At 42.7% G+C, this 22,068-nt stretch overlaps 1 protein-coding gene across 2 annotated transcripts; it reads left to right on the top strand.

Annotated features, from left to right (window-relative positions):
* Positions 1-45: 45 nt before the first annotated feature.
* Positions 46-16,696, top strand: LOC311131621 (signal recognition particle subunit SRP68-like). Of its 2 annotated transcripts, XM_084164694.1 has the most exons (17): positions 46-128; positions 351-464; positions 815-881; positions 999-1,127; positions 1,465-1,660; positions 1,934-2,016; positions 2,315-2,424; positions 2,634-2,716; positions 2,988-3,128; positions 8,858-8,956; positions 9,256-9,317; positions 9,553-9,706; positions 10,744-10,838; positions 11,101-11,230; positions 12,026-12,101; positions 12,315-12,367; positions 14,963-16,696. In XM_084164694.1, the coding sequence occupies exons 1-17, from the start codon at positions 125-127 to the stop codon at positions 15,188-15,190; spliced, it is 1,824 nt and encodes a 607-aa protein (XP_084020820.1). In that variant the 5' UTR covers positions 46-124; the 3' UTR covers positions 15,191-16,696. The 2 variants fall into 2 exon arrangements, with proteins under 2 accessions (XP_084020820.1, XP_084020819.1); XM_084164693.1 differs by lacking the exon at positions 46-128 and having other exon boundaries at positions 313-464.
* The last annotated feature ends 5,372 nt before the right edge of the window (positions 16,697-22,068 follow it).

Genomic DNA, 22,068 nt, shown 5'->3' with positions numbered 1-22,068 from the left:
GGGGCAGTAATGCAGCATATTGGATGCCACCCGCCGTTAAACTCAGAAGAAGAAGAAGAACAAGAAGAAGGCATATGCATTATCTTGGCAAAGGAGAAATGCACACTAACTGGGATGTAAACTAATGTGTGCGTATGGAACATTTCTGGGATATTTTATTTGAGCTCATGAAACATGGGACTAACACTGTTACATGTTGCGTTTATGTTTGTGTTATTGAACTGTTTTGAATTGTGTATTTCGCTATTGTTGCGTGTCATTTGTAAACATTGCAAGAATTGCATAAAAAGTTAAGACCTTCCCTCAACGTTAACGCTTCAATATACTTCCGGTGCATTTCTTCGGCTCAGTTTGGACGTGTGCTGCTAGCAGGAAAATGGCCTCAGACAAGCAAAATGAAGGAAAAATATTACCTTTGGACGAGAATAAAGAAAATACAACGGAAGATGGAATAGGACTGGAGAGTATCCTTTCTAAAGCTATAAAGTTGACCCGGCACAAATCTGTAATTTAGCGACACCAGTATGTTTTGGTGGAGGAGGGCTTACCCAACTAACTAGTTAGCTAACGTAATGCCGGATGGCTAGCGCTACGTGTCATTAGAAAAGCGGTTTACAGATGTTGTTGTCATTAGAATGTTGCTAAAATCGTGTGTATTTAAGTAAATTAACATTGTGAACTTGCTACATCCATCACATAATGAAAATCCACTGCTAAAGTATATTTATTGTGAGCTTTTCTCAAATGCACCACTGTGTACATAGCAAGGTTCCTGTGTGAATGTAGTAGACTGGCCTTTAACGCAGACTTGCAGTTCTCCAGATCATCAAGGATTCCCAGCAACAACATGGTTTGCGACACGGGGATTATCAAAGATACAGGTGAGATGGAGGACTGGACACTGACACAATATTAGAGTTAGACAACCATAGACCATACCAGATGGTTAGCTCGTAGTTTCACGCTGTAAAATTCACCCGTCTTTCTCTCTGTCCTAGGGGATACTGCTCCCGGCGCTTGCGTCGTCTGCGCAAGACCCTGGGCTTCAAGTGCGGCAACAGGCACAAGTTCACTGGGAAGAAAGTGACTGTCGAAATGCTCTCTGACAACCGGTACTGTGATAACAGGTAATAAAATAAAATTAAAAAAGGTGGTTGTCTCACTGGCTATCATAAGTTGAATGCACCAATTTGTAAGTCGCTCTGGATAAGAGTGTCTGCTAAATGATGTAAATGTAATACCTACCGATCCCATTCTTACAACAGTATTAAAGTAGACCTGGATTTACAATCCAAATACTTAAAGCATGATACCTGCCGGCAAACATCCTGCTTGTATCATGCAGTTCTAGAACTACAATCAAAATACTCATCATGCATGGTGCCCAGAGAGGCACCAAAATGGCGGCCAGCACTAAAGTTGGCCCGAGTCCCTTGAATATAACAAATTCCCTTCCCCTTTTAGGTATCTACTGCTGGTACTGATGGAGGCTGAGAGGGCGTGGAGCTACGCCATGCAGCTGAAGCAGGAGGCCAACACAGAGCCCCGCAAGCGCTTCCACCTGCTATCCCGCCTGCGGAAGGCCGCCAAACATGGAGAGAGGCTGGAGAAGCTCTGTGAGAGCCCCCGTGTGGATGCAAAGACCAAACTGGAAGCACAGGTAGGCTAATGTCCTGACCTGGAGAGTCAGTGACTTTCCCTATTGTTTTACCTTCATTTATTTCAACATGGTTCAAATGCTGTTGAAGTAAGAATTTTCAACTGAAACTAATATTTGAGACAAATATCTATCAGGTGAGGAACCATCAGTATAGGCAGCTGGGCGTGTCCTGGAGGAAAGAGCGCTTCAGGGCCCTGTCTTTGACCTAGGCGAAATAACTGCTGATGACCTCTGAATTAATAATAATAAATAATGAATGCAACTTGTCTGCAGGCCTACACCTCCTACCTGAGTGGCATGGTGCGCTTTGAGCTGCAGGAGTGGAAGGCTGCCATGGAGGCCTTCAACAAGTGCAAGTGAGTCTGACCCCACTATACTACCTAAAGGCCTAAGTGTGGCCCTTTTGATTGCTCAGCTTTTGATCTAGAGGAGTAGGATGATACTTTGACCTGGGGCAAATGAGGCCTCAAGAATGTAGGCTACATTGTATGTTGACAGATGTCAAGTTGTCTAATGTTTAAAAGCGGTACCTAAGTGTAAGCGTATGCTTAGCATAGCCAAACACATTCAGCATATAGCTGTATTCCCGGACCACCATCTCGCTGCTTGTGAACTATAGAAAATGCCATGTGACTGTATTGTAACATCTCTCAGGACCATCTATGAGAAGCTGGCCAGTGCCTTCACTGAGGAGCTGGCAGTGCTGTATCACCAGCGTGTGGAGGAGATCTCACCCAATATCCGCTACTGTGCTTACAACATCGGTAGGCGACACACACAGTCCATCGCTCAGATTGACAGTGAATTGCACTCTCATATGCATTCACACATGCACACCTCTCATATCAAGCAAATCCCACACACCTATGCATTCTCCCACTTCTCTCTTTCCCACACCCTCGCACCGAACACACACAACTCATTCCTGTTCAGTTGACTGGCACTGAACAACCCTACTCTCCTCTGACTCCAGGGGACCAGAACGCAATGAATGAGCTGATGCAGATGAGGCTGAGTGCAGGAGGAGGAGGAGGCATGATGGCTGAGAAACTAGAGGTCAGTGTGTGGTCCCTCTCACTGTAAAACGCATACATAATAACAACTACTTTACTACTGGAAAGCATGGTCATAAATCTGTCCCTACATCTATATTTTACTCTTTAGTGCAGAAAAAATCACTATGTTCCAATGTCCATACTGTTATACCACTAAGAATGCATGCCCAATACATTGCTACCTTTTTTCGGTAGCAAGCTAGTGTGGATATTGGATCAGACCTGTCTTATGTAGCATACTGTTAAATGGTCATATTATGGTATTTTTCTAGGCCCTGATCACACAGACGAGAGCCAAGCAGGCAGCCACCATGAGCGAGGTGGAGTGGCGAGGCCGAACGGTGCCCGTCAAGATCGACAAGGCCCGCATCTTCCTGCTGGGCCTGGGAGACAACGAGGCCGCCATCGCCCAGGTCAGTGACCCTACCAGAGGACTAGTCACATATGCCATTTTCACACTACTGAGCCAAGCAGAACTTGACTGGGCTGGCCTGGTTTCACATCCACCACAGTTGCTAGAACTGTGCTAGAAAGGACAATGTGAAAATAAAATATCAGAGCCGGAACAGTACGGTTCAGGTCAGCACGATAGTATTAAAAGCAAGGCTCGACATTAACGCTTGTCCTCTTGTCCGGGACAACCAACAACAAAAAGTCGGACAAGCAGAATATAGATTTAAGTGGTACGAATGGACAAATAAATAATTCACATCAAAATATCAAGCAATTACTCTGGTTAGAATTGGATCTAAGTGTCTTCTGGATGTGCTGTCTTGCGCACTGTTTTCCCAATCTCTGCAGAGCGCATCTGAGTAGAATTATTGTATTGCATTGACAGGTACGAGCGATCTTTCAATCACCTGCGGTTGCAAGCTGTGCTTTTGAGATCACCCTGTGCATGTTTGTTCATTCCTTGCTAGCTAGTGAGTTATTTGCCCAGTTATTTTTGGTCTGCAAACAGGGTTCATTCTTTGCATCTTACAACATGCTTATCAGTGACCTTTTTTGGCCTATGGTGTTACAGGCCTTTAATTATTTTGGGGGGACAAGTAACTTGAGCATTCAGACAAGTAAATAATCTGTCCTACTTGTCCGCCGGACAAATGGCTTTAAAAAACTTTAATGTCAGGCCCTGAAAAGGGTTTTGCTGTTCTGCTTGGACACCTCTGCTTCATTGTGGGCTAGTGGGCTTAGGGAAGTAGCTACAGGGCTAGTAGTAAACGTATGGGGCTAGTGGGCTTAGGGAAGTAGCTACAGGGCTAGTAGTAAACTTATGGGGCTAGTGGGCTTAGGGAAGTAGCTACAGGGCTAGTAGTAAACTTATGGGGCTAGTGAACAAGGATGCCTAATGGAACTAGAGAAACTGTTGGTGAACTAGGGGGCCAGTGAACAGGGGTATCAAGCTGTTATCAACCAGTCTGTAGGGAGAGGTTATCCTAAAGGCAGGTAAGGAGAAAGTGGCTATCATCTCGTGTAGTTCACCTTGGGTTTCAGTAGGTGGCGTTCTCTCCACTACAGCTCACTGACAGGTGTCTATTGTCAGACTCTCCTTACCTTCCCTGTCGGTCTTGATGTAGGCCTACCTCTTCCTCCCTGTGGCCACACCTGTCACACCCACCTGCACTCACAGCTCTGGCATGCCGCCGCTCGTGCTGTCAAACTGCATTCTATGCATACACCCACACGGCTACACCCATCAGCCCTAGTCTCTATGGACAGACAAGCATCAGAGCTAAATGGTTATCAGTTTGGGAGTGGGACCATCATTTGTCTTAGATGTAGCATAGCATTACATGTAATTGTGCTTACACTTTTGAAGTAAGGCTACATTTGGGTCTGGTCAGAAATTCCCCTCATACCTGTCCTGTCCACAACCAGTTGTATCCAAATGTGCTTTTCGAGTTGAAGGTTAACATTTTATGCACCTTAATCCTTAATTGATATATTGTGAGTTAATGATTCTGTTACATTTATGGAAGGTACCATTAGTCTCCCGAGTGGCGCAGTGGTCTAAGGCACTGCATCGCAGTGCTAGCTGTGCCACTAGAGATCCTGGTTCAAATCCAGGCTCTGTCGTAGCCGGCCGCGACCGGGAGACCCATGGGGCGGCGCACAATTGGCCCAGCGTCGTCCAGTGTATGGGGAGGGAATGGCCGGCAGGGATGTAGCTCAGTTGGTAGAGCATGGCGTTTGCAACGCCAGAGTTGTGGGTTCGATTCCCACGGGGGGCCAGTATAAGAAAAAACGATATATGCACTCACTAACTGTAAGTCGCTCTGGATAAGAGCGTCTGCTAAATGACTAAAATGTAAATGGTGTGAGGAACACAAGGGTTCAGAAACAGTTGGACCATTATGGCTGCCTCTACTTCTACACTCCCCTTATCTACCTCTGTTGTCTAAAGTAATGTCCCATTTTATACAGAGAAATTGGCATAGTAGGCAATGTAACCAATCACAACCCTCCTTTTACTTGTTTCATTGCACATCCTGCAAATTACCAGCAGAGGGTGACCATTTTGAATCTATTTTCACATTCTCTCTGTTGGTAATGCTTACAAACTCTCTAAAAGTAGCAGAGATCCAACTCTGGAACTTTGATATGCCTGTAGAGTATATTATGTTCAACAATATAGAGAAAATCAAAACAATTCAATATTTATAAATGTATGAAAATAATTTAAATCAAAATACTACTCATATTACAGAGCAAGCGGTAAAGATTCATATGTCACCAATTTTTCCTTTGTAGCACACATATTAAACATTATGGAGTCTTAAAAGGAGGCCTGGGTAAGGCCAAAATGTCACATGCCAACTTGAATGATTTCTCATTTATGCTTTTAGATACAAATGTCAAATATATGTCGACAATCCTTCCTCCAAAGGACTATTCTGTAGATTACATTTAGTGAAAATCCCCCAAATCATGGCCATTTTTGTCTGGGTTTCGTGAGGAATCACTCAACCATTCCAACGGAACTGCCATTTAAGGCCATGCACAGGCCCTTGGGGATATACTGAAAAGATATCCGCCATCCCTCCCTCTGTTAAAGGCACAGAAGACACCAGACTGGTTCTCCCAGTCCTGTTAGGGGCTAGGCGTTGCCAGGGTGGTGGCAATAGTTTGTGTGGCACCACAAGACACCCCCCCTACATGCTGGATGGATAGGAGTGAATGTTACTTCAGTCTGTCCAATACGAATTTGTGTTAAAGGGCAACTCCACAACTCTTCATCCTCATTTTAATTATCTCCAGCACAATACCATTTTTTACGTTAAGAAGTTCTACCCGATGACATCATCAAAAGTTACAACATTTTTAAAAACTGATTTTCAAACACTGAGATTCGTGGTGATGTGGGGAGCTAGAAACTCGTTGTAGGTTTTTAAAATCACTTTTTTTCCTTTAATCCTACTCTGTGATGTCACAAGATAGGTTTCCATCCAATTGGCGACAGACTTTCATGCGGATATTCCAAAATCCGCATAAAGAAAAGATCAGCTTTTTCCAACTAGTGGTGTGTTTCCACAAAACGTACTTACAGCAGATAAAAAATCAGTGCGTGATGACTTAGTGCACACAATGTACTTTTTCTCTTAAGTTTTCACATATATCAAATAACAATCGATAGTCTTAAGTAAAAAATAGATAAGTCAAATCATTAAAGAGCAGCAGTAAAATAACAGTAGTGAGGTACCGGTACAGAGTCAATGTGCGGGTGCACAGGTTAGGGGGGGGGGACAGACAATGCAAATAGTTTGGGTTTTTCAGGAGTCTTATGGCTTGGGGTAGAAGCTGTTAAGAAGCCTTTTGGACCTAGACTTGGCGCTCCGGTACGGCTTGCCGTTTTGTTACAAATGGTTGCGCTAAATAGCAAATGTTCGTACTATGGTCTTGGCACATGCGCTCTAGCCAACTGCTCGCAGATACAGTGCGTAGGGTTGGGCAGTATCCAGATTTTCATACAGTCATACCGTTTCTGTACCATACACGGTATTTCCAGAAGTGCACACAAGGGGCGCTATACTTTTGAAAAATGTATTATTTTAAGTAGTAATTTTTTCTCTCACACAAAACAATTTGGGCAACAGGGATCTTGATCCAGGAAAGGATTGAATGTCTCTGCTGTAACCAAGAAGCTTGATCTTGACATCTAGCCACTTAGCTAGCAAACCAAATGCATAGCTGGAGCCCTTAACTTATTTGACACAACTTTAGATTTCTTATAAAAATTAAAAAAACATTTAAACAAAATGTGTGCGGGTGCGTGCTACACCACTGCTTATAGCGAGAAGTTAAGTATAACGATAATAACTCTAATATGTGTCAAATTATATCCAGCTAAGGGCTCCAGCTATGCATTTAGTTTGCTATTACATTTATTTATTTTTATTTAAGGGTATTGAAAATGATACCGTCGGAATTTCGACATACCCAGATATACGGTATAACCGGTATACCGCCCAAGCCTAACTGTGCGGGTAGGCTACTTTACATAATGAGATTATTAAGAGCGAGAATATATTTTTGTCAAACGGCAGTCAAGCATCGATCATCATGTCACCAGAATAAGACCCTCGATATTTATTGGAAAGGAACATCAAGATCACCATGCACTTTCACCACCCTGTGAATTTCATTATACGTTATTTAATATGTAGCCTAGCCTAATAAACTGCATGGTTTCCCGAGTTGTAGTGGGAGGACCACACATCATATCATCTCGTGACTCCAATATGATGATTATTATGTCAATATTTGTGCATTAAGGAGTTTCCGCTTCCATTTCTCGCATAATAAATTTTACAGACACAAAAAGATCCCACCATGTCGAATGAACACATTATCTTTCGGCATTTATAAAATTGTACTGAAACCATCGGTTTCCATCACAGCTGTCGTAATAACATTTTTGAAATACGGTATGACTTTACTCGCATAAAAACTGGATGGAAACGTGGTTAATGATAAGCATTCTTTTAGGATATTTTTATATTTTTAACCACAGATCATATAAATGTGCCTTTTCAAATATGTAGACAGTGGTATGGTGCTGGAAATAATGAGATGATGAATATGAGGTTGAAAAGTGGCAGAATTGTCCTTTTTAAGTGGAACGCTCCCAAATCATTCCCCGCCATGTTTTAGCGCTTTATTGATTGCTTAAGTGTTTTTGTCAGCTAAAGAGAAGACACTGGCGACTCCTCTGAGAATTACTATGTCTCACAAGCATGTACACAGATTCGTCAGAGGATAAAATGCAGCCAAATAATTTAAGATTGGATGGATTCGTCAGCAGGGGAATATATAACAAACATATTTTATTAGCAATTTTTTATTTAATATGGGCGCTGCTAGGACGTTCTAACTAGGACATATTAGTCATTGACGATATTGTAATATTTAATCCTATAACATTTCTCTGATTCACACTCGTCTTCTAAAATGACTGACAATTTTCATAAACAATACAAACCACAACACTTGGCTGCCTCCTAACCTTAGCCTACTCTAAGTTAGCCTACTGTACCGTAACACAGGCTTATTGTGTAAATCTTGGGGGGGATATGAAGAACACGGCTTCTCTTTCACATCGATCCTGAGCTACAGTAACTCTAGGGATTGACCAATTACAGGAATGTCTACAGCAACCTGCTCTGCTGCATACTTCTGTCTCTCTCCCAGTCACAGCCTCACCCAAGACCTACTTTAAGTTTTACACAAATATTTACATGTTTGTATGATTTCATCTGATTCGTGCAGGAAGCAAGGCTCTACAGTGCAACCAGTTCAAGTATGAGCACATGTGCGAGTAAAATGCTGCCGTAGCTATTTTCAAAGTATTTCAGCTGTTTTGTTTCATACAGTTGCTATCGCACAAAGAAATAAGAATCCCATATCCCACCTCGCGCTGCAACAGTGCCTGGGGGCTGTGCACACTGTAAGTAATGTGCTAAGAGATACATTTTTAGAAGGCCACAGTACAGGCATAGGGAAGATCTCTATTGCCTATGCCTTGTGTCCTCTATCCTCATGTCCTTCACAATACCCATTGGAGGAGAAGGTGAGTGGAGGGGAGGTATATATGAATGTATATTGTATGTCATATTTATACTGGCTCACCATTTGTCACCCACAGGCAGCCAATGAGGAGACCAAGGAACGTCTGTACGAGACCCTGCTAGCCGAGTGCAGAGACACCATCCAGGCTGTGAGAGAGGAGCTGAAGACTGAAGCGGTAAGGATGACTGACTGACACTGACAGAGATACAGACATGACCGTTTTGGGTTACGGAATGACACATTTGAGGTTACAGACATGACAGTTAGGGTTATGGACTGATACATTTGAAGTTACAGACATGGCAGTTTGGGTTACGATCTGACCGGGGTTCACATTGATACTTGGGGTTACGGACCTGACATAGTAAAGTTCAAAGGATAAACGGTAACGTGAGTAGGAGGGTCAAGGACTGCACCCAGACCCTTTCACTATCTGTCTATATGTAAATGCCCCCTGACTTTTCAACTCTGCAGAAGCAGCGAGAGAGATCTGATGAAGCCAGTGGCAAGGTGTCCAACCTGCAGTTCCTGCACAGGTAAGAGAGGTCATTGTGTCTGTCTGTGACATTTGTCAGAGGATGCAAGATGCATGGTGACCCCTATCTCCTCACCGCGTCCTCAACCGTATTGGAGGAGAAGGTCCAAGGTCCCTCCCTCAGACCGTCTTCTCCAATGAGTTTTGAGAAGATGAGAAATGCAAGCAAATATGAATTAAGAGCCTATCTGTACATGGAACCGGTCTTTGGCATGTTTGTGTTCCCCCTTCCATAGCTACCTGACCTACATCAAGCTGTGGACGGTGGTGAAGAGGAATGAGAGCATGGCCCACATGCTGCAGGCCAAGCTGAAGGAGCCGCAGACGGACGAGAACAAAAGGGGCCCTCGCCCCCAGGACCTCATCCGCCTCTACGACATCATCCTCCAGGTACAAAAACACACATTTGGGTCGTATTCAGTAGCCACAAAACGGGGGGAAAATAAAGTAAAACAGGGTGGTACTACCTGAGGTTGTTAAATAAAAATTAATTATTATTTTTCTGTTGAAAAATGTCTTGCTGTTGTATGCGCTTATGAGTACACTTCTGATAACACAACACCGCGTCACTTGTCATTACGTCATCTCTGGCTCATTCCAAATGTCTATCTGTTTCCTTGTCGTCTGATAATGTTACAGTAATTGATAGTGAAACTGAATGGTTTTATATTTTCCTGCTTCATAACCACAAAACATCCAAACCGCTCTTGGAGTTGGAGAAAGTTAAAATACCTCTATTTACTCAGCATACCCAGGATCAAGTCCAAAAACTATACTGAACAAAAATATAAACTCAACATGTAAAGCGTTGGTCCCATGTTTCATGAGCTGAAATAAAATATAACAAATGTTCCATACGCACAAAAAGCTTATTTATCTCAAATATTGAGGACAAATTTGTTTACATCACTGTTAGTGAGCATTTCTCGTTTGCCAAGATAATCCATCCACCCGACAGGTGTGGCATATCAAGAAGCTGATTAAACAGCATGATCATTACACAGGTGCACATTGTGCTGGGGACAATAAAAGGTCACTCTAAATTGAGCAGTTCTGTCACACAACACAATGCCACAGATGTCTCAAGTTGAGGGAGCGTGCAATTGACTGCAGGAATGTCCTCCAGAGCTGTTGCCAGAGAATTTAATGTTAATTTCTCTACCATAAGCCGCCTCCAACGTCACTTTAGAAAATTTGCCAGGATGTCCAACCGGCCTCACAACCACAGACCACGTGTAACCACGCCAGCCCAGGACCTCCACATCCGACTTCTTCACCTGCGTCTGCGGGGGTGCCCGCCATTCAAGCCTAATGTTAAGCCTATAGAAATAGAATGATTATTTCTGATTCAGTCTATTTCTATGGTTAAGCCTCTACCAGTGAGTCATCTTGTCCTTGTTGATGTTGCCTCATGACTGTTTCTACAGAGTCTGGCTGAGCTGTCCACCCTGCAGGGGCTGGAGGAAGATCACACGTTCCAGAAGGAGGTGGCCCTCAAAATGCTGGTCTACAAGGCCTACAGGTCAGAGCTCACACCACAGAGGACACACATCACACACACTGCGTGCACACACATACGCAGTACACACACACACCGTCCACAAACACTCCCACAGGTGTTTCTTCATAGCCTTGATGTACAAGCCAGTAAAGAAATGGAGCGAACAACATATACACACACACAGTTATTGGCATGACCCCTGCCATTCAGGTGTTTCTAATCCGCCTCTGCCAGAACAGAAGCATGCACACAGTCACTAACATCCCTCCTATTTCTCCCCCAGGTGTTTCTTCATAGCCCAGTCGTACGTGCTGGTAAAGAAGTGGAGCGAGGCTCTGGTCCTGTATGAGCGGGTCCTGAAGTACGCCATGGAGGTCCAGTCCAAGGCCAAGAGCCTCAACAACAGCCTCAAGGTAACAGACACTGACCCCTGACCTTTGACCCCTGACTGTGGCCAGTGTGTAAACACACATTTTAACATATAGGTAACTTCCTAAATAAAGGAAACGCAAACATAAATTGTCTTAATAGGGTGTTGGGCCACCACCTCAGAACAGCTTCAATGCACCTTGGCATAGAGGATGGATGCGACACCATTCTTCCACAAAAAATTCTATAATTTTGTGTTTTGTTGATGGTGGTGGAAAACGCTCTCTCAGGTGCCACTCCAGAATCTCCCATAAGTGTTCAATTAAGTTGATCTGGTGACTGAGACGGCCATGACACGTTTACATCATTTTCATGCTCATTAAACCATTCCATGACCACTCGTGCCCTCTGGATGGGGGTATTGTCATCCTATGGGGGCATAGCCATGATAGCAAAAATAATGGCTACCCAGTATTTCTATACATGACCCTACGCATAATTAACTCAGCACACCTGTGTGGAAACACCTGCTTTCAATATACTTTGTATCCCTCATTTACTCAAGTGTTTCCATTATTTTGGTAGTTACCTGTATATATAACTCATATAACTGAAAAGCTTTGTCTGTCATACTACTCATGATATAGAATCAATTGGCTCGGAGTTCAAACCATGACAATATCCACAAAGTAGGTGTTGTATTATCTGTTGGGCATTTTTGGGGGAGGGGGCCTGTCATTGAAATTGATGCAGGTAGGTAAACACGTGTTATTCATGATACTCTACTATTGGACCGTCTACAATGTCTTAGCTAATGTATCTGTCTCCCTTGCCTATAGGATCTGCCTGATGTGCAGGAGTTGATCACAGAGGTCAACGCTGAGAAATACTCGCTTCAGGCGGCAGCCATCTTAGGTGGGTACCTGACTTGCAATGGCAGCCATTTTGTTTCTATAGGGTAATGCCCTTACCTGGGTTAGGCAACTGTCTTTGTAGTGACTTTTCTGCTTGACTTGTCATTGTTGTGACCTGACCAGTGTGTTATTTTTTTAAATTCTCTTCCAAGACTGAGGTCTCTGGTTTATTTTGCTTGTGTTATGAAGCTGAGGGTGTGTGTTTGTATTTTAGACACAGAGGATGCTCCTGAAGCTCCCTCTCAGCAGAAGGTGAAAGACAACACGGTAAGAATGAAGAAAATCAGCCTCTTGCAAAAAAACAGTCTCACACTTAACCACCCCCAATGTGCTTGGCCCTAACACTAATCTCTTGTGGAAAGAATATTTGTGTAATTACGATGTTTGGGTTTTTCCGTCACTGGTTATTTGGACTAAACAAGATTTCGCCTAGCGTTAGCATCTTTCGAATTTCGGAAGGGGAGGGAACATTCGGCCGTAACTTGCAAAGAGAGAGGGTGGAGCTCCTCGTTCTAGCATTTCTTAATCTCTTCTCTTAACATGGACCCAGAATTGAATCGAGCAGCTGACCAATTCCGTGAGACTTTAGTTGTGGGTTAACTCTGACATCTCTGTACCTCCCAAGTTCCAGCCTTGCCATTTTCTGGGTGATTTTCAGGTAATGGTGGGATAAATGAAAACGGAGTGTAGTGAATACTACTGTATGTATGTCTCCTGTAAGTCGCTCTGGATAAGAGCGTCTGCTAAATGACTAAAATGTAAATGTAAATGTATGTATGTATGTACAGTGAGGGAAAAAAGTATTCGATCCCCTGCTGATTTTGTACGTTTGCCCACTGACAAAGAAATTATCAGTCTAAAATTTTAATGGTAGGTTTATTTGAACAGTGAGAGACAGAATAACAACAACAAAAATCCAGAAAAACGCATGTCAGAAATGTTATAAATTGATTTGCATTTTAATGAGGGAAATAAGTATTTCACCCCTCTGCAAAACATGACTTAGTACTTGGTGGCAAAACCCTTGTTGGCAATCAGAGGTCAGACGTTTCTTGTAGTTGGTCACCAGGTTTGCACACATCTCAGGAGGGATTTTGTTCCACTCCTCTTTGCAGATCTTCTCCAAGTCATTAAGGTTTCAAGGCTGACGTTTGGCAACTCGAACCTTCAGCTCCCTCCACAGATTTTCTATGGGATTAAGGTCTGGAGACTGGCTAGGCCACTCCAGGACCTTAATGTGCTTCTTCTTGAGCCACTCCTTTGTTGCCTTGGCCGTGTGTTTTGAGTCATTGTCATGCTGGAATACCCATTAACGGCCAATTTTCAATGCCCTGGCTGAGGGAAGGAGGTTCTCACCCAAGATTTGACGGTACATGGCCCCGTCCATCGTCCCTTTGATGCGGTGAAGTTGTCCTGTCCCCTTAGCAGAAAAACCCCCCCAAAGCATAATGTTTCCACCTCCATGTTTGACGGTGGGGATGGTGTTCTTGGGGTCATAGGCAGCATTCCTCCTCCACCAAACACGGCGAGTTGAGTTGATGCCAAAGAGCTCGATTTTGGTCTCATCTGACCACAACACTTTCACCCAGTTCTCTTCTGAATCATTCAGATGTTCATTGGCAAACTTCAGACGGCCCTGTATATGTGCTTTCTTGAGCAGGGGGACCTTGCGGGCGCTGCAGGATTTCAGTCCTTCACGGCGTAGTGCGTTACCAATTGTTTTCTTGGTAACTATGGTCCCAGCTGCCTTGAGATCATTGACAAGATCCTCCCGTGTAGTTCTGGGCTGATTCCTCACTGTTCTCATGATCATTGCAACTCCACGAGGTGAGATCTTGCATGGAGCCCCAGGCCGAGGGAGATTGACAGTTATTTTGTGTTTCTTCCATTTGCGAATAATCGCACCAACTGTTGTCACCTTCTCACCAAGCTGCTTGGTGATGGTCTTGTAGCCCATTCCAGCCTTGTGTAGGTCTACAATCTTGTCCCTGACATCCTTGGAGAGCTCTTTGGTCTTGGCCATGGGAAAGAGTTTGGAATCTGATTGCTTCTGTGGACAGGTGTCTTTTATACAGGTAACAAACTGAGATTAGGAGCACTCCCTTTAAGTGTGTGCTCCTAATCTCAGCTCGTTACCTGTATAATAGACACCTGGGAGCCAGAAATCTTTCTGATTGAGAGGGGGTCAAATACTTATTTCCCTCATTAAAATGCAAATCAATTTATAACATTTTATAACGTTGGTCTGGATTTTTTTGTTGTTATTCTGTCTCTCACTGTTCAAATAAACCTACCATTAAAATTATAGACTGATAATTTCTTTGTCAATGGGCAAACGTACAAAATCAGCAGGGGATCAAATTATTTTTTCCCTCACTGTATGTATGTTAGTTGTACAGTAGTGAGAGGAAGTAGTGTTGGGAATAGTAGTGTGCCTACCACAGATCATTGCTTTACATGTGCCAGCCTGTTGGAAATAATACTCCCAGACCTGCCTCAGTCAATACAGGACAGAGCTGGAATGCTGCCTAGCAGACTGACACGGAAAAACAACGTTTGGGTGATAGATGACCTATATCAGGAGGCCTCTGCCAGACATATACTGTATGTCATTGTGTAATCCCACACCGGATTGGGTTTCACTCTTAAATCCGTCATAGAAATGTCATGATGCTGCTGCCATGAGCGGTGTATGTCGACATGGCATGTATTAGAGTTGTTCACTGCTGAACCTAGTGCTGGTTCATGAAATATTACCTCTGCTTTGCTAACAGACTAGCCAAACCTCATGACAGGTTCTAGTAATTTACTTTTACCAGTTCCTGCTCTCCCTCTAATTTGTCTATTCCCCCGTCCATCCAGCCTCTGTGCGAGCGCCTGGAAACCTTCCACCTGGACCCCACCCTGGTGGGGAAGCAGCCCAACCTGGTCCAGTTCCCCCCCGACTTCCAGCCCATCCCGTGCAAGCCCCTCTTCTTCGACCTGGCACTCAACCACGTGGCCTTCCCGCCCCTCGACGACAAGGTGGAGCAGAAGGGCAAGGGCGGCCTGACCGGCTACATCAAGGGCATCTTCGGCTTCGGCAGCTAAATAGAGTCCCAGGCTTCGGCGAGGCCTTCAGGGTGGAAGCCATCATGGGCCCCAATGATATTGATAAACAAGCTGAGTGGGTTTCTAGAATACTGGCTCTGTCTCCACCTGAACTGTGGAAACAATGTCTGTCTGGAAATGGCACCCTATTCCCTTATGTAGTACACAACTTTGACCAGAGCCCTACGGGCCCTGGTCGAAAGTAGTGCACTGCATAGGGAATAGGGTGCCATTTCCAAAGCTACCAGTCTGAGACTTCATGTTCTAGAGCTTTCCAGGCCTCGTGTTTGTTCACTTCAACAACCCCCAACACACTTTACAGAGGGAATACAAGCCCAATTGACTTATCTTGAATTATTTTCATTTACCAACTCTTAAAAGCGCCTTCATGTACCCAGTCTCAATGTCAGTATACAGAAGGGAGGAAGGGAGAGGAAGTGTTGTATCAATCACGATAATAAAGGACGAACTGTATAAATGCAGGCACACAGGGTAATTCCACGACCGAGCCGTGATGTCTCATAACACATTCATTTCTGATAGGATTTTGACAGTATCACCTCTGTATTGCCTCAACTTTCTTATAACTGTAATATCTAGATTGTGAGACAAGTTCTCATTTCAGAGAATCATCTATTCAATGTATCTGTCCTTGTCCTGCACGCCAATACATCTCTGCATGGATGACACTTAAAGTTAGACCAGACGTTAGGATTGAAATGGTCCTGTTAATTTCCTTACCCGACAATGTGGTTCAGTGGCCAATTACTTTATATTTGGTACAGGAAAGAACTCTATAACATGTATGTTTTATATTCTCTAATGATATTACTTTTTAAAACATGTATGTAAGTTCTGTGTGTGACAAAATACAGAATGACCTTTGAGGTCAAAGGTGACTGCTTAGATCCCTATTCGCCTCACCCCTGAAAGTCTAGGAGGCAGCGTTCATGAACTTCTGTCCAAAACAACCCTAGGATGTCTAGAAATACTGTCTTTTAATACACACTACTTCGTCGTATCAGTTGGGTCGTATTCCAACATCTTTTTAAGGGGAGGGAGGAGGCACCCTTTTTAAGTGCTCAACACCTCTTCAGCTTTCCCTGTACCAAAGCCAGTTCTGTAATCAAGGTTCTTTAGCTATTCAATGGACCTCATATTTGCATTTGTCTATGGTGACTAACCGTATTCTACACTACAGGTTGTCAATTTACCTTCTGTCCTCTCTTCAATCTGACTCTTTGGTTTCTCTTTAATTCGGGGTTATATAAATCTTGTACTTAGTCATTTTACTTCTATGCATATTTTTTTTTATGAACTGGATTTGGGTTAGATGCATGTTGGAATGGTTTCACGCATCATCACCCAAGATGGCCAAAAATTATTTATGTTAACATGATTTGCAAACTAAGTGGAGTATTGAAAGAAAAAATTGTGAAATGGATGATGAAATAGATAGTTTCCAGGCTTCTAATTAAAAATGAGACATATTTGCGCCAAACGTGACCAGAGTTTGACCTTTATTCACTCATCCCTAACTTCTCGAAAGTTTCAAGATGTGAAAACTTTGTTTTCACTCACTTTTTAGTTTTACTTTTTCTCTTAAGATTGAACATGTGACTGATAATTACTTTGTACTGTAGCATAGCTTCGATCGACAACCTCTATCACACAGACTTTATAAGTCTGCTACTATAATTTTGCAATAAGGCCAGAGGGGCTGTGATATATGGCCAAATACCACGGCTAAGGGCTGTTCTTAGGCGCAACGTGGAGTGCCTGGCTACAGCCCTTAGCCGTGGTATGATGGCCATACGCCACAAACCCCCAAGGTGCCTTATTGCTATTATTATCTGGTTACCAACTTAATTGGAGCAGTAAAAATACAGTTTTTGTCATACTTGTTGTATACAGTCTGATATACCACAGCTGTCAGCCAATCAGCATTCAGGGATTGAACCACCCAGTTTATAATAGTGCTTTTGGCACTCCCACAGAAGCCTATTCGTGTAGTTTTGTGATCATAGTCTCCTGGGTCAGGTGTGGGAGCAGCATGAGATGCCGGTGTTGGGTGTGTTTTTGTCCCCGGCAGTCATACAGGTGCTACATGTTAACAACTTTAAAAGCTAATCCGCCTCCTCCCACCACCTAACATTTTTCCTTGATCCCTTATTGGTTATCAACAGCTGGGCTCTGTCATCACAAGCCGATATGTGCATTCCACCACACACTTCAGACACCATGAAATGCGTTCTAACCTAGTGGAATGGGTAATTGTGTGTGTTTGATAACTGCCCATGATCAGGAGTCGACATCAGTATTATGATGTATTGTTTGTCTGGTGAATCCCTTTCATTCTACTGTATACATATCTATACAGGGTTATGTACTTCCGTATAAAATGGCTTATCACAATTCTACTTTGTATGTGTGCGCTAAATGAATGTGGCACACCCCTGTATTAGGCTACATGGATTACACCATCGCTGTATTACCCCCCTGTATACACACAATCACACACCTGTTTATTGTTTTTCCCATGCACTCTTACTGAAAAAGTGTTGCCATAGGAACCTTGAGGCTGGCAGTTCGTCCAAGTTTCACCCATTGCTTGTGTTCCTTGTACTCCACCCAAACACCTACACGGTATGGCAGCGTGACAACTGAGTTTTCCTAATGATTGTGGCTTTAGGAAGAGTCATATGAGATGTGGTATGGCTTCCATATAAGGACATTGACAACCCTGTCCATTGATAAAAGCAGCCATATTTTCCCCCTCATGGCCATTCTTTAGGAAGTCTAATGTTTGAGGGCATTACCAAAACACCTCAGGTAACACCTACAATGTGATTTTCTGGATTTTTTTTCCTCAGTTTGTCTGTCATAGTTGACGTGTACCTATGATGAAAATTACAGGCCTCTCTCATCTTTTTAAGTGGGAGAACTTGCACAATTGGTGGCTGACTAAATACTTTTTTCCCCCACTGTAACCACGTCAGCCCAGGACCTCAACATCCGGCTTCTTTACCTGCCGGATCGTCTGAGACCAGCCATCCGGGCAGCTGATGAAACTGAGGAGTATTTCTGTCTGTAGTAAAGCCCTTTTGGGGAAAACTCATTCTGATTGGCTGGGCCTGGCTCCCCAGTGAGTGGGCTTGGCTCCCAAGTGGGTGGGCCTATGCCCTCCCAGGCCCACCCATGGCTGCGCCCCTGCCCAGTCATGTGAAATCCATAGATTAGGGCCTAATGAATTGATTTCAATTGACTGATTTCCTTATATAAACTGTAACTCAATCAAATCGTTGAAATTGTTGCATGTTGCATTAATATTTTTTTCAGTAGAAAATGTCAAACTATTTAAATAAAATCTAAGGAAAATCAAACATTCAATAAATCAAAAGCTCAGTAAATAATAGGTAACCAAATAAAATAATCAAGACAAACTAGGCAGATCAAATAAAAAATAGTAAACAAAAATCTAATGGCCATCAAAAGGAATGGAGGGAAATATCTATCAACAATAAAGAAAGAAAGACATCTGAATGTCCTTTCGCTGTATGGCATGAGTAAAGGAACAATTAAGGCTGGCGTGCAAACCGATATTTAATTTCAGAATTCGTTAAAATTAGGATAAGGTTAGGGTTAAGGATTTTGTTGAGGTTGGGAATAAGTTATGTTTTCATTAACTTCTCCAGTGTCGACATTTAGAAAGTTTGCATAGAAAATAGATGCGACAATTGCCTGCTAAGGTGCGTTTCCATGTCGATAAAAAGAGCTGGATGTAATTATGTCACACCCCCAAAAAATGTAGAATAAAATTGAAGTGGTTGAAGTGTTTCCATTATCCATTTAGGCTATTGCCCATTAATAAATTGGTGACAGCATGTATGCCCTCCCACCTAGCATTTGGAATTACATCAGGTGCCCCGCGTACCTTCAAAGTGATTCTGCAATTATCATTTATTCGAAAAACACAATTTACATCACCATTTGTCGCAATAAAGAAAGAAAACCCCACCCCTATCGAACAGATACACATTTTGTCGATCTTTAGAACATTTCTACTGTAGCTGCCGTTTCCATTACATTTTTTTTGCGACATTGCTTTTGTCAAATAATCCTGAGTCAATAGAAACCTGCCTACTTTTTGATTTTGTCTAGTCGGGCTGTCAATGGGATGCTGGTCAGAAAAGTCCCTTTAGTCTCACCCCATGAGTAACTAAGAGTTTTGGGGGTTATTAGAAACACAGATCACATGAGGAAGTTACTTAGTTCCGATTGCGACGCCCCCTAAAATATGACTGAGCATACAACAAATGTGTGCTCTCTACCTCAACTTTACTCTGTTGCATTTGAATTCTTCAAGCCACATTCCTCTCCATCTCCCATTGTTGATAAGCTTAGCAGACACCCTAGTCTTGAATGAATGTACAAGTCTTCCGTTTGGCAAACAAGGACACTATCAATGTATGAAACATTTGTATGATTAAATATTTTGCAGTGGGAATACTAGTTGAGATTTCCCTTGTCTTAGATCACTCCCAATAACAGTAATTATAGGCCTCTATCCTGTTCCTTGTTGATTGCTGGTCAACCTATTGATTAGAGCATTAATAATTTTGATATCTGGTTTTATAAAGGTGCACAGCAGTCTCCTGTCTATACCTGGGTAATTGAGGATAATGTCAAACTTTATTGTAGATTTGTGACAGGCCATCCTTTGAGCTAGTTTCTACTTCACAGTAGGGCTGTTTTTGGTTGCTGTTAACTTTCATGTGTCTTAATTATAAACTTGTACGGGAAAAATAAATATGAATACAAATGTTAAATTATGAGCCTAGTTTAGCCAATGAGAAAGCACTGAGCTATATAGGGAGAAAGACAGGTTCCTTCATGGATAGCCATGATTGGCTGAGATAATGGTGGGGTTAACCATACTGACAGTTGGTCCTGCATTTACATATGAATTCTTAAAGAGATGGGTGGGGCTAAGGCTTAAGAGGGTGTGAACGATGCTGAATGGGCATTCACAAAGAAGAGCTCCCTAGGAAGTGTGAAAGTAATTTTCTCCGAAATGGGATAGCAAGTTTCGCAACTTTCAAAGCAGCATCATTTTCCCATGTTTACTCCAACAGTGTATGAAATACAATTTTGAAGCCGAGTTTGTATAAAATGTAAAAAACTAAAGCAAAATCACTTACATTTGACATAAGCCCCCATAGAGAAATCTGGTCACATTTGTGAAAGCTTGGTTGAAGCCCACTGTAAGGAATATGTACTTGTATTGTATATAACAGACCCAATTTTCTTATGGTACAGTTGAAGTCGGGAGTTTACATACACCTTAGCCAAATTAATTTAAACTTAGTTTTTCACAATTCCTGTCATTTAATCCTTGTAAAAATTCCCTGTCTTAGGTCAGTTAGGATCACCACTTTATTTTAAGAATGTGAAATGTCAGAATAATAGTAGAGAGAATTAGTTATTTCAGCTTTTATTTCTTTCATCACATTCCCAGTGGGTCAGACGTTTACATACACTCAATTAGTATTTGGTAGCATTGCCTTTACATTGTTTAACTTGGGTCAAACGGTTCGGGTAGCCTTCCACAAGCTTCCCACAATAAGTTGGGTGAATGTTGGCCCATTCCTCCTGACAGAGCTGGTGTAACTGAGTCAGGTTTGTAGGCCTCCTTGCTCGCACCCGCTTTTTCAGTTCTTCTCACACATTTTCTATTGGATTGAGGTCAGGGCTTTGTGATGGCCACTCCAATACCTTGACTTTGTTGTCCTTAAGCCATTTTGCCACAACTTTGGAAGTATGCTTGGGGTCATTGTCCATTTGGAAGACCCATTTGCAACCAAGCTTTAACTTCCTGACTGATGTCTTGAGATGTTGCTTCAATATATCCACATCATTTTCCTTCCTCATGATGCCATCTTTTTTGTGAAGTGCACCAGTCCCTCCTGCAGCAAAGCACCCCCACAGCATGATGCTGCCACCCCCGTGCTTCACGGTTGGGATGGTGTTCTTCGGCTTGCAAGCAACCCCCTTTTTCCTCCAAACATAACGATGGTCATTATGGCCAAACAGTTCTATTTTTGTTTCATCAGACCAGAGGACATTTCTCCAAAAAGTATGATCTCGTAGGACTCATTTTACTGTGGATATAGATACTTTTGTACCCGTTTCCTCCAGCATCTTCACAAGGTCCTTTGCTGTTGTTCTGGGATTGAGTTGCACTTTTCGCACCAAAGTACGTTAATCTCTAGGAGACAGAACGCGTCTCCTTCCTGAGCGGTATGACGGCTGCGTGGTCCCATGGTGTTTATACTTGCATACTATTGTTTGTACAGATAAACGTGGTACCTTCAGGCGTTTGGAAATTGCTCCCAAGGATGAACCAGACTTGTGGAGGTCTACACATTTTTTTCTGAGGTCTTGGCTGATTTCTTTTGATTTTCCCATGATGTCAAGCAAAGAGGCACTGAGTTTGAAGGTAGGCCTTGAAATACATCCACAGGTACACCTCCAATTGACTCAAACAATGTCAGTTAGGCTATCAGAAGCTTCTAAAGCCATGACATCATTTTCTTGAATTTTCCAAGCTGTTTAAAGGCACAGTCAACTTAGTGTATGTAAACTTCTGACCCACTGGAATTGTGATACAGTGAATTATAAGTGAAATAATCTGTCTGTAAACAATTGTTGGAAAAATTACTTCTGTCATGCACAAAGTAGATGTCCTAACCGACTTGCCAAAACTTTAGTTTGTTAACAAGACATTTGTGGAGTGGTTGAAAAACAAGTTTTAATGACTCCAACCTAAGTGTATGTAAACTTCCGACTTCAACTGTATGTGTAAAAGATAGTTTCTC

Source organism: Coregonus lavaretus (genome assembly GCF_964263955.1).
Source record: "Coregonus lavaretus genome assembly, chromosome: 6".
Classification (NCBI taxonomy): Eukaryota; Metazoa; Chordata; class Actinopteri; order Salmoniformes; family Salmonidae; genus Coregonus; species Coregonus lavaretus.
Note: the sequence above shows the minus strand (reverse complement) of the source record. Positions and strands in the feature narration are given on the sequence as shown.